This window comes from Tauraco erythrolophus, chromosome 11 (genome assembly GCF_009769465.1).
Source record: "Tauraco erythrolophus isolate bTauEry1 chromosome 11, bTauEry1.pri, whole genome shotgun sequence".
Taxonomy (NCBI): domain Eukaryota; kingdom Metazoa; phylum Chordata; class Aves; order Musophagiformes; family Musophagidae; genus Tauraco; species Tauraco erythrolophus.
The window spans coordinates 3,024,144-3,037,678 of NC_141475.1; the positions used below are offsets into that span (position 1 = coordinate 3,024,144).

The 13,535-nt window shown below is 43.2% G+C and overlaps 1 protein-coding gene across 2 annotated transcripts in view; it reads right to left on the reverse strand.

Annotated features, from left to right (window-relative positions):
• The window catches only part of VPS8 (VPS8 subunit of CORVET complex), an 81,789-nt gene that overhangs the window by 60,905 nt on the left and 7,349 nt on the right, over positions 1-13,535 (reverse strand). For both annotated transcript variants that reach the window (XM_086618736.1, XM_086618737.1), the window contains exons 7-12: positions 5,533-5,657; positions 4,037-4,123; positions 2,539-2,606; positions 1,751-1,904; positions 1,594-1,653; positions 637-744 (exon numbers count right to left, since the gene is read on the reverse strand). In XM_086618736.1, the coding sequence (XP_086474862.1) occupies positions 637-744; positions 1,594-1,653; positions 1,751-1,904; positions 2,539-2,606; positions 4,037-4,123; positions 5,533-5,657 (602 nt within the window). The remainder of the gene's footprint in view (positions 1-636; positions 745-1,593; positions 1,654-1,750; positions 1,905-2,538; positions 2,607-4,036; positions 4,124-5,532; positions 5,658-13,535) is intronic.

Sequence of the window (13,535 nt, forward strand, 5' to 3'; positions counted from 1 at the left end):
AGTTCACCAAGAGAGCAGATAAAGGAGAAAGAGCATTCAATCCAGACAACACATTGTCTGGGTGCTTGAGCAAAGCTTAGGGCCCGAGAAGAGAGCAGAGCTGGGAAATGAACTTAGCACTCCAAAGCCAAAATGCCAGATTTTCTGAAGCCTAGGTACTGCTCTCAAACTGAAATCAGACATGAAATCATCTTCTCTAACTGTATCTGCATGTGTAACTACTAAACAGGATGAGCAGCACGCCCTGAAGTCACATGCAAGCAGGACCTGAAAGCTGTTGTCTCTTAGTTGTTTATATAAGTTTTTTTCCAGACTCGTGTTTTAAAGCAAAAAAAGAAAATGGTATCTCGAATTCATTGAAAACAAGCCATATTCTTCTACCTACAGTAGAAATGAGATAAGCTGCAAATCAATACTTCTGGAACGCATAAAGCTCATGCCTCCAGATCCTCAGGGATGAGTACTGCTGCTTGCTGAAGTGCAATGACCACCAGGTTTGTTTTCCCAAGCTGGTTGCAAGCTGCAGACACCCCGAGCACACACAGATATCATACTTTCACTGAGACAGAGGCTTAGTCAAGTGAAAACGTTAAGACATGATTACCTGAAAAGCAGCATAAAACATCCAAGGCTTACCAGAAGAAAATGAACGACGTCTCCTCGACAAAACGCAAGCATGGGGTTCACAGAGTTCTGTACAGCCACGAAGTGCCACGCCAGAAGAGGGACGCTGGAAGGGTCCATCTGTTGGACAAGAAGCACAGCCGGTGTTTCAGGTACACAAGACAGAACCTCAGTTCCAGGACACACGCTGCTCATCAGCTGCTGCTCACTGGCTCTGCCATGCACACACACAGGCTGTGAAGCAATTTCCTGGTCTGCTGGGCAGTAGCTCGTGCTTTTTGGTCCAGCCACACGGCTTAAGGGCCACGTGTGCCTCTTGGCAAAGTGGACAGGCAGTCCAAACAAAACCTGTGTCCTGGCTGCTTAATGTAGATCCGCTCTCACAGGGATTGATGGACTAGGAGAAGCTGCAGCTTGCTAGCAGCCTTGTCTCCACTCTCCCTATCTAACATATCCCACATCTTCCCTCGGCTGCTTTCCCAAAAGGAATTAAACCAGCAACTAGTGAAAGTGAGCAACCAAGAGTTTAGAAGACTGTTCAGTGCTTTGATTCCACTTTGTTTCTGTCCCTGCAACTAAGGCTTCTATTGTGTGGTTCTTATGTGAAGCTGTGGCCTCAGTTCAAGGTGATTTTAGCCACAATCAGGTCAATATCCCATCTGCAGGTGCGCCCAGGCTGCAGCAGGGAAGACAAGAAGCTGAGGGGCTCCTGCGTTCCTCCCTTCCTACTTACTGGAGAAATTCAGCATTTTCACATAGGTACAGCTGGAAAAAGCCTTTTCACCTCCCCTCTGCCCACAACCTGCACACGTCCGACCAACAGATTATCACTGCAATTCTGCCACGCAGAGTCTACTGCGTGCTCATAAAGTAGCAATACCAAACACCCAGTCTTAATTTCGTTCCCTTCACTGTAGGAATTGTTTGCAGCCATAATCCAAAAAGCAACTATTTGGCTTCATTACTCACACGACCGTAGGGAAAGGTCATCCACACTTTCAGAGATGGCTTCAGGCCGATAACCAATATCTTCGAGAAAAACAAAAAGACAACATAAAACACTTGAGCATATACCAGAAAACTTTTGTGATTTCTCACAAAAAGCCTTCTGCAAACAGCAAGTCACCTTTGTCAGGGAGGCCATGGCCAGCAGTGAATACTGGGTGATGGGATGGTCTCTCAGCTCAACTTTTGCGTGTAATGGTTCAATGCAGCAAACTTCCCCCTTCGAGCCGCTGAAGAGACACCGAGATTCACATGTTCTCACTCCCATAACCCTCCTGCAAAGAGGAGAAATCAGCTTGGTGACCAGCTATCAAGAAGAGATCAGCCCAACAGTCACATGAAATCTCAAGAGTAATCCCTCATAAATACTGTTTTTAAAAACAAGTCCTTTACACAGCTCCAGGGGTCACTCAGTGTGGCACTGAGAGCAGTCCTAGATAGCTGCTCAGATACGGACAAAAATCCCTTAAGATCTTATTTAACAGTAAAGTTTTGGAAATTCCTGCCTATGATCAGACTCCTTAGACTGTCAATCCTTCCTCCTTGTCCCTCCTCCTCTTGAAGAGGCCAAGAAGAAAACGAGCAGTTACTGCAGGGCAGCTCCCACGAATGAAACAAGGAAAACCAAGAGGCAGCACTTTCATGACAACTATCAAGAGCCCACACGGAACACCCGGATTCCAGGCAACGCATCGACACCTCAACTTTGGCTATTCCTTGACTCTTACACTGCCAGACAGCATCTTGCTTCAGCTGTGACACTATACTGCAGCCCCAAATTACAGCTTCAGCAATCAGACAGTAGTTTTATTGGTTCCAATGTGGGTTTTTTTTGGTGTAGGTTTCAGAAACTAGGACCCCGCACCAGTTTGTTGTATTTTCTATGAGCACTTGGAGTTATTGTCTTACTTAAACGACAGTTCAAACACGGAGCCTCCGCTGTCATTGCAAATCGCAAGCGTCGGGTCATCTGTAAACTGAGCAGATAATTAGATTAAATGTGGCACTAAGAAATAAACTACAGGAGAAAAAAAAAGGATAGAAAAATGTATGCTATGGCATTATTAACAGCACATGAAAGCACAAGCAGCGTACCTACCAAAAAGACACCTTTAACATACAGAGTTGAGACAACTACTGGCTTTTTCTCACATCTCATAAGATGTGAGAAAAGCCAGGGTTTGTGTTTCATCTTCACCCCTCCAGCAAGCCCTATTGCTAGATTTTGTCACCGAGGTCTCGCTGCTTTCTGTTGCAGCTCAGAACTACAGCATCCCAAAACCTGTCACTAGAACAGCTCACAGCCTCAAGCTCACGAGTCGGTGCCAGAGCTGGTGAACAGGCTTGCAGTCACAAAATCAGAAACATCTAGGACTACTCATGATACCAAATAATCAAGGTAAGAAAGGGTCACAGCACCCTTCTGGAGGACTTTGCAAGCCAGCATCTAGCAGCAGAAGCATCTAGGCTGTATAGCAGTGTCTGAGTGCTGTTCAATGCTGATACTGCCATCAGGTCATGAGCTAAAGAAGGGGGCCTCTGCGAGCAGAGGACCTGGCGCAGAGGAATATTCATCTTTATGCACAAGGCAAAGGTGGCAGAGATGGAAGGGAGGAAGATGCAGCAGTAAGAGACCTTCACACCCACAAAATATTTCTGGTTAGCCAGGTCAGACCAACCAGTACGTGAGAAACTGTTCTTGAGCAACGTGCCCCACCAGACCCACTATGCTAGTTCCATGTGTGACAGTATGAGCTTCTGGGATGTCTCAGCAAGGTCCACGAAAGGAGAAGAGAGAAGAGTTTGGGTGATGCAGCAAAGTCACTGCTCTGACCAGGCTGCTAAGGTGCATTATGCTCTGGAAGGAGAGGTCCACATAAAATAAAGCTATACACAAAATCAGGTATGTGTTTCCGTGTGTGACAACACCACTACGTTGAACAAGACGCCACAGACAATTTCTCTTTCAACCCACACATTCCCAACAAGGTATTTGAAAAACTGCTGACAGAAGCTACTTTCTACACTTCAGATTCTTTCAAGTTTAAAGTTAGCAAGTCATGTATCCAGTTCAAACCACTGCAAGTTTTAGAGAAACGTATTCTAGCAACTAATTCTTCATAGATTTTGGCATCAGAGAGGAGTTAAACAACAGTTGTTGTCTGTTATAGTACAACTCACGGCCAATACCATTATTTCAGCTCTCAAAATACTCAGTTTCTTTTTTAAATAGAACTTCTGCTCATTTTTCTCACCTCTGGATACTATCACGACATAGCTTCTACGTAGCTGCTCCCATCTGTAAATCTAAAAGTACTACACAAGGAAAGTTAACACATCCGACGAACATGAGTCTGTTTTAAAGAAAAAAAAGTAGCATATGAGGAATACACGTAGTGATTGTTACCTTGATGTGCAAAATGGCTGTTCCTGGTGGGTGGGCATCCGTTATTGATCGTAGCAGCTTCCCGCTGGCCAGATCCCACATCGTGATCTGCAAGCAGATTGCTGTCACTACACGTGTCTACTGCCAAGGGGTTCTCTCGATCATCTTGTGTGTTAGTACATCAACAGATTTCCATATTCTCAATATCACCCCGAGTTAGTAAGGCCTTCATATCAAAGAAAAGTCATCTGAAACCTGATCCTACCCTGTTTTTACAAGCCGTTTACTTATCTGCTTATACTCTCGTTGACAACATTAGAGTTACCTTCCCAGCTCTGAATCCCATCCTTTTGGGAGGCTCTCCCCACCTGCCCGAACTCACTCACCTCACAGCTATCTGCCTGATAACACGATTAAAGAACGTAAGATGACTTTGCTACCACACAACACCGCTCAAAGTGGTTCAATGCATTTCCCTCTTGCAGAATCAGTCAACAGTTGACTAATCTCTGCTAACACTCATTACCAAAACTCAAGCATCTCCACTGCTACCATGAACCTTGTCGCTCCTCTCCTCCTGCAGGAGGGAGGAGTCAGGTAGGAATAGACAGGCCGGGTAGGAATATACAGCTTGGCTCACACTTGGATATTAAATCCAGGCAATTTCTCAACTAAGAAGCAGGAAGTGCCAAACTACTTACTGCATAACTGAGGAATATTTAGCCCAGAACAGCTGAGATTACAATTTGACTCAAACTTTTTATTGGAAATACTATTTTATATGGTTCCATAAATCATCTGTCAAAGCTTTGTGGACCAGATGTTTCAGAACTGCTACTCCAAAATATCTTATCCAAGTATCATTTACAACTGGTTACTGCTCTGCATGGATCAAATCTGTAATTCCACATGGTCTGGAGCAGCCTGTCATTTAGCCCTATCATAGGCATGGGTGTGTGCTTTATCTAGAATGAAGGTGAAAGCCAAAGGAGCAAAGGGAGATGAAACTGAAAATAAAAACAAAGCAGCCTTCTTGGTAAAATTTAGAGGTCTGTGGAATACAAAGTTAACTTCTATCCATTTTGGTTTAGTTTTAGTCTTATAACTTGTTCAGGAATTGCTTTCTCTCTTCAGGTTCAGAGAAGGGCATAAAACTACAACAGCAGAGTCCACCTCTTTTTCCCCTGCGTTCAAAAGCTCTGCTGCTTCCATCATACAACAGATGTAAGGTATTAGTAAAAATGAACTTTGGGGCTAGATATAAGTTTCAAGAATTTCAAGTCATCACCACAATGAAAACTAGCTTTAATTACAAAGCATAGATCCCAAAGCGACCTAGAAAAACTAAGCTGGTTGTCCTGGTGTGCAGATCAAGCCACACATACTGCTTCTCAGCACAAAAACTACTAACAGCCAGCAGCATACTGAGCGTGCTTGGCTTGCAGCTGTTGTCACCTCTGGATAGTCTCTCAGTAACAGTCTACAGAAGGACAGGGCACTCATCCTACAGGAATTACCTGTCCTTTTGCAAATCCACACAGTAGCCTTGAGCAGTCGTTGTTGATACTGAGAGCAGAGATTGCCCCATACTGGGCCCCAACAGCAGTGCTGCCCAGGCACAGCCGAAGAGCCTGGTTTTGATCTAGAGCAGAACAATTAATAAGAAATTAAAGGGAAAGAAAGAGCAATGATTAAAATTAACATCATGCAACTAATTACATATACAATTCACTTGGGGTACACTAACGATTCACAGGCTTACAGTTAAGTTCTTAAAGAGTTTACAAGATGAGAGCACATGTTAGTACAGAGGTAGTGGGACACTGTCTTGCAGGGAGATAAAATTATTTTAAAAAGTACAAAACAGGCACAGAGAATATGGAAATGCAGAGGTATTGCAAACTTAAGAAGGAACTATTAGAAAAATCAAAGCAATATCTAGCTTTCCTTTTACTATTCTGCAATGGTGCTTAAGTTGTAGCAAGGAAAAGGACAGAAAATTAGTTCTATCTTCTGAGCCTGAGCCCTATACTTCTGTATGGCAGTTTGAACATCAACTACAAACCCCCAACGCAGGCTTTTGGTAAGTGTAATTTTACATAATTTTTATTCCTCGGTCTTGTTGATAAAGGCCAGAAGCTGGAGAGAAAACAAACTTGTGTCCAGAGGCTGCACAGTTAAAATGCTCAACGCGTTCTAGTGCACTTGGGTCTTACTTTGGAAGGACACAGTAACGATCACCACCCCATCACAGAGCTTCCTTTCCTGAGACACAGGCCAAGGAGGTGTCAATGCCTGCACAGCCTTCTAGAGACCAAGAATTGCTTTATAAGATGATGTACTTCAGGCATTACAAATGACAACCTTCTGCCTGTCTTTGGTGCATTGCTCTTAAAAGCTAAGAAAACAAATGTTCTGCATCTGCTTTTCCACCTCTCTCCGGTTTTGTCCTGCTTTTGAGTGGGGGAGGAAGAAAAGACACTTTGTGAGGACTGTTGGAATGAAGACTACATATTTGAAATACATCAGAAGCACCATAATAACGCTGTGTGCAAGATTTCACCTTGAGCAAGGAAGGGAAAGGACAGGATCCAGGGAACAGACAGCAGCTGAGCACAAGAAACCCCCCTGGAAGAACTGCCCAAGGCACGGGACACGTTTCTCCAAGTTGCACCACTGTTAGCAATGTGCTAGATGTGAAGCAGAGCATGGATGTACATCTCATTTCTTCCCCAAAATAAAGTGATTTATTCATCAATCTGCACAGACAGATTGATGGCTGAGCACACACACACTGGGAGTCACTTTTCAAATTCTACCAGTATGAAGAGGCATTAGTGGGAGGACCAAAACAGACACTAGCAAGAAGAGTACCTGAACTCATGGATTACTCAAAAACATTGTTTAGGATGAGGAGAAAGAGGCTAGGGCCACGTTCAAATACTTTTTCCATTCTACTCCCTGTATTCCTGCACCTACCTCGATAAACTCGTCTGCTGTAGCGGCCCCAAAAAATTTAAAAAATTCCTTTTCCTGCAAAATCTGAATAGTGGTAGCAGAGAGGCAGACACAGAGAGAGGGTTACAAACATCACTTGTTCTGCACACTAGACAGGGCCTGGGAGAGACAGAAAGGCTGGGCCCAGTCTTGCAAATGCACAAGGACGTCTCAGGTATTACAGAAAACTGTCAGGTTTGATCTAAAACATGACGACAGTAGTGGTCAAAAGGACACCACGTGTTATGGGTGCTCAGAGACATCAGCATTCTTGTGAATGTTGAAGAGTTCTGCTCTTAAAAATCTGTGGGAGGAGGAGAGAAAGGTGCCCTCGGCTGACCATATAAATGAAAATCATCATTTCTTCATCAGGGGACAAGTGGCCCAGGCAGCTCTGGAAGAAGCTACTGTCCTTCATGTGCTCTGCCTCTGCTGAGCCTGCCAGCGCTCCTGATGCTGCACGAAGAAGGAAGCATCTCCCCTTTCCTCCTCTGCACTCTGGCTTATGCCAAACACAGAACAAGGGAGTCGCATTTTCAAGTGAGAACTGACATTTGCTTGTTTACACTTGAAAACATTTCATAAAAATACTGCTGCTACTCTAAGAGATGTGCAGTTAAACTACAGGTAGATGAAGATTATTTTTCACAGTTAAATAATCAGAAACAGTGTAAAACACTGCTTTTCATTCACTTTCCAAAAGAATAATCCTTATCCAAAAGATAAAATCCTCTGAAAGCCAAGGAGAACGTGAGGGTTCCAACTGGCTGAACCCACATGTACAGAAAGCTCCACCTACACCTACAGCTCTGAAAGCTCCAACAGTCATGCAAGTTACTGTTTAAATACTATCTAAATTTTATAAGCCTTGACACTCATGTTTAACTAAACAAAGGATGTACACAATCCAAGTGACTATTCTCTGAATGGCTCCCACCATTCAAAACATAAGCAGAACATGAAGCCAAAACTACTCCAGTATCACTGTAGAGAGAAATTAGGAAAGCAATGGGCAATTCATTGCATCTGCCACTCAAGCACAACGTAGAGCCTTCCTGAAGATCAGTCTGGTGCCACGGAGCCACAGCAAACCACAGCACCTTCTGCTCCAGGGACCAGGCAGGGTGTTTCAGCCACCACCTCTGTTATCAAGCACAAGGCAGTGGAAATGCTTCAAAACCAAGGTCACTGCTCTGCACACAACCCTCCTCATAGGATAAGATGAAAGCAGAAGCCATGTGATGGAAATAAAAATCATCCTTTGCCATGCTACTAGAAAACACCTTGACATCACGTGACAAGGGTGTACAGGGCATAGATCAGAACAGGTCAAAGAAAAGGAAGAAAAATCATGGAAGATTTCCATGGAAGCTCAGAGAACACAGGGCTACAGCTGGAAATCAAGTCGGCATTCTCCAAATGGTGTCCTTCAAGCCCCAAAGAAATAATTCCTGTTCCAGAGGTCTGGAAATACAGTTCATATAACAAAAAGACCATCTGCTAACCATAGAAATATGTTTAAAAAACAAGGTGAACACTGCAGCTCTTGCTGTTTAAGGCAAATTGCATTCTGTTCCTTCCACTTCAGCTTAAACCTGTCAATAAGTCAATCGACAACCTGTTTCCTGTGAGGCCTGAAAAAGGAGAATCTCTCACACCTTTCTCTGAAAAGAGCAGCAGCTACAAAATCATTACTACTTCCAATCCAGCTTTACATCTTTATGCGTGTACCCACACGAACTTTCAAATCTATTTTCTTCTTGCCTACCCCACAATATCAATTCAAAATAAACAAGACCCTCACTCCACCCCAAATTAAACGCTTTGCATGACTCAAGTTATTCCTTCCTAAGAAGGAAGTGCCCATTGTTTGCCAGGGATGCATTTTCAGAGTTGAGAAATGATCACTTGGGAAAGTTAACCCCAGAGAAATCAACGCCAATATTCGTTCTTGTATCCAGCCAGTCAAAAGATGACACACAAGAAGGAGCCATTACATAAGAATTAAAAAAAAATAAATAAATCTAAACCCAAAAAACAATACTATGAGTAAGATCAACAAAATCACTTCCAAAGCAAGATGCCTGAATCAATGAGCTCCTACTAATCAACTGGTAGGGGAATAACAATGGCTAAAAGGCAAGAGGTTATAAAAGCTGATCTGATTATTTTCCAGACTAATATTATCAGCTTTCAATTAAGGCACATTTAGGATTAAGCATAAAAAGCTTTATCCAAATGCTTGAAACAAAGGTGGCTATCAATTGCCAAAAAAAATGCTTTCACATTTGCAATTTACATAAAGCAATTCTTCCATCTGAAAAATTGCTGGCAGGAACTATTTGTGTTGCTCTCAAAGTCTGAAGTCAAAACAAGATGGCACTTTGATACAGCTCTACAAGTAAAGAATAAAAACGAGTTTGTGAACATGAAACAAAACACTTTCCAGAACAAAGGAATAAGCATAGCACTCCAGAAGTGATTACTTCTCAGATCACCAGGTTTTCATCAGATCTTTTCCTTAACCCATGATTTTCCCAAGTCTGAAAGGCCTGCTTTATTTCCTGCAGAATTACTCAAATACTACAAATTTTATGAATAGGTCCTCTCCTCCCACCTTTAGTAGGCACCGTACCAGTAAATGTTCTCCCAGGAGGCACATCCAAGTCCTTGGAAATGTTCCAGGCCAGGTTGGATGAGGCTTTGAGCAACCTGGTGTAGTGGAGGGTGTCCCTGCCCATGGCAGGGGGGTTGGAACTAGATGATCTTTGAGATTCCTTCCAACCCAAACCATTCTGTGATTCTATGTCCCTCTTGGGCCTGGGGACCAGGAGGACAATAGACAGCGAGCTAACGGGACAGGCTGCAGACACTATCTCCCCCAATAAAACAACAGCTGTCCCCTAAACCAGGGTAAGCTGAAACCTTCTCCCCACCCCTCGCCCTCTGCTTAAGCCCATAAAAGTGACTACACAGAGCTGGGGTTAAGTCAGACCAGCTGCAGCTCCCACGTCAGGAACCCCCTGCTCCCTCCCCGGCGGCAGAACTGGTGCACGAGCAGGGCTTTCAGAAGGTGCTCTCCGCTTACACGGGTTTCACAGAGCTTCTGCCTTGTGGCCCTTTGAATCGGGTTCCTGCTCCATAGTGCTCACCACATGACTTGTTCATGATGGTTATGTCATGGATGAGCCTTTGTCCTGCCCTGAAACACCACCTTTACAAACAGCTATGGACCTGCTGCCCTAAAATGTTATAAATAGCACATTTACCTGTTCCTCTGCTGTTCCTGCCTGGAGAACTTGGAAGTGTGCAATGCACAAGCATTCAATAACCAATTCCCAGACTGGCCAGCAGTATTATCCACTGACTGGTTCCTGCACTGTCTTGCTTGCTGCTTATCTGGCATCTTAAAGCCTGGCACAGACAACATGCAAACTGGGCAAGACAGGAGTTGTTCATGCAGGGTACGTGCACGGTGCAGTGTTACTGTACCTTTTCCTTTTCAATCCACGCAGAAAGGGCCAAAAGAGGAAAGAAAAAGCCAGAAATCAATATAAAAGGAGTGAAGCAATGAACAGTATATACATGACAATCTTCAAAGGCAGAGAGAACCTTCAGATTTTGCTGATAGTGTTTCCTTTTGTCAACATTTCCCCTTTTAATTTATTCAAGTAACCAAGAGGATGCTGTGACAGCTACTGGTTTAAAACGTGTATGGAATCACTGAATAAAAATGAATTTATAAATTTTGGCTTCATCGTACTGAAGACCAAAAAAAAAAAAAATATCTGAGAGGAAATAAAGCTGGAAGTTCACAATGACATAACTGGTAAAACTATTTTCAACAGTTACCACCAGTCAGACAACCAACTCCCCATTGGTTCAAAAAAACAACCAAGGACAAGAGTCCCCAAAATCCAGTTTTAATGCTGTCTTTAGGAACTACCTGTTCTCTCAAGATATCATGCTACCCCACATCTCAGCAAAGACTCAGGACACTAACCATGCGTTTTACAGCCAACAGAGAATCTAAATGGTTCAACACTAATCAACACAAAAGTTCATCTATATAGAGATTTTCTGTCTGAAATAAAGTCTCCATGAAAACAAAAAAAAACACATTTCAATGAGTTCTGTTTAAGGGCTAGTTTTTGAGTAGTGAAAAACCTCTTAGCTCTTGTAGAAAGACGGAGGAAAAACCCTCTAAAGATCATTTGTTCATTGTTGTAGGCTTTCTGGGAGAGCACTTCTCCACTCCAGCTAGCAACCCTCAAGACAAGTCATAATTGTTCATTTGCACAACGCTCACAACTCCAAACAAGTTTCAGAAAGAATTTGGCAAAAGGATGGCCTTTATTTATATTGGTAAATAAAAAAAACAAACAAAAAAAATCCCCCAAGCAAGCACAGCACTAGAAAGAAGATAAAGGTCATATTCCTAAGGCACGAAAAACTGTCCTTATCCAGATGTGGTAACAAAGCATCAAACAGGAGGTAAACTACCTGAAAGATGAGTAAAAAACGAGAGCACCAAACTCTCCTCAGTAGTGTCAGATCATGCAACAAATAGCAAATACCAGAAATGGCAGACTGAGAGGTTTAGATGGGTTGCTCGGAATTTTTTTCCCCTGAAGATTACATGGCCCTGGAGCAGGTTCCCAGAGGAACGTGTACGTGCATGTTTGCCTGTCAGGCAGTATTTTCCATCCACAAGAGTACTTCAAGAGTTGGCTAGACAAAGCCAAGGCTGCCCCAACACAGGTGACAGTCCTGCACCAAACAGGGGGTGACTAGAGCCCTCCAGACACCCCGTCCTACCAACGCTTCTGCGATGCTTACAGGATGTCAAAGAGTCGGCATCTAATCCAACTCTAATCCACAAGAAAAATATTGTTTTTCCAAGATTAGATGTGCAACCTGAGAACTGTCCTGTGATAATTTTTCAAGAGCCAAGAGAAGCATTCAAAAAGAGCAGAATGAAAGCTACCCCAGACCTCCTTAAAAAGGACAAAGCAGACAAGTCAAGAGGTACAGGTGGGTTTATGAGAAGAGACAAAAGAAATAGCTACATAAAGTCAAATATATTTAAAAAAAAAAAGATAAATTTGCTAGAGACACAAAACTATTCAGAGAAATTTGAATATCAGCAACATTCAACCAGAAAATGGACCTGCATTTTTGCAGGCAAAAAAAGGGGATGTTTCCATTCTACAGTATAAACCATGCACACAGCTTACAAAACTTCAGGGAGTAAAACTCATCCTAATTAACACGTCTAGGAGAAAAACCTTACCATAAAAAAAGCACAGAAATTGATCAGTCTACCACTAATCCTCTCTCTTTGCACGCAAGAAGGCCTTATACAGACATATACTGTGAGGATTCCTCTTCTCTGCAGACAGATCTGAGAGCACTGGGGTCAACACTCAAGTTTTAGTTACAGAACTGAAAGAATTTAGCAGAGAACAGAAGGTCCAGGAAGCATCTGTGTCCATATCTAAACCAAAGATGGATGATGTACTTTCATTCCTCATCACCTTTGAATTACAGCACAGGCTCACGGAATAACTTTGGTTGCAAGGGTGGAGGTCGGAGGTATCGGCCCCGTCTTGCTGCTCCAAGCAGTCAACGAGATCAGCTTGCTTAGGACCTTGCTGAGTTTTTAATGTCCTCAAGGAAGGGGATTTCACAACTTCTCTCAACCTTTATCGAATGCTTCAGCACCACCATGGTGAAAAATTTAAATCAGAGCTTTCCATGTTGCAACTTGGGTCCCCTGCCTCTTATCTAACACCATGGACCTTTGAGAAGCTGAGCCTCACTTCTCTATACCCTTCCATCAAGTAGCAGAAGAAAGCAACACGACGTCCCCTTAGCCACCTTCTCCCCATGCAGAAGAAACCAAATTCCCTCAGCATCTCCTCATGCATCACGTGCTTCAGCCCTGTAATCATCTAGGTGACTCCCCACCACTGCAGTACACCCATGTCTGTCTTGTCCCGAGCAGCCAAGCATGGACACAGTACACCAGACGTGATCTCACAAGTGCAGAACACAGAGGAGCAATAATTTTTCTCAATGTGCTGAATGCACTTGTGATCATACAGCCCAGCACACGGCTGCACAAACAATAATCTTCTATGTTTCAATAGATCAGAAAGCTTCAGAGGCCATGTTGCAAGTACACAGAGAAGTTCCTCAAAGCACTGACATTTATTTTAAACAAAAGCCAATTAGTGGAAAGCTGGTGTCATGCCAAGTTTCCTAAGGGACACAAACCAAACTGAATAACTACAGCCTTGCAAAGATCACGGCCAAAATAACAGGTAAAGGTGTTGGTCCAAAGCAATCAACAGTGTAATAAAGAAAACTTGGCTTAAATACACTTGCATTGAGCAAAACAAACAAAAATAAATCTCATAAAATACGTCAATGGAAATACCACAGCATCCTAAGCATCTTGGACACTCAAGCGTTCAGTGGTCCATCCTCTTAAACGAGAGTTGATGCAGAAATAATCACA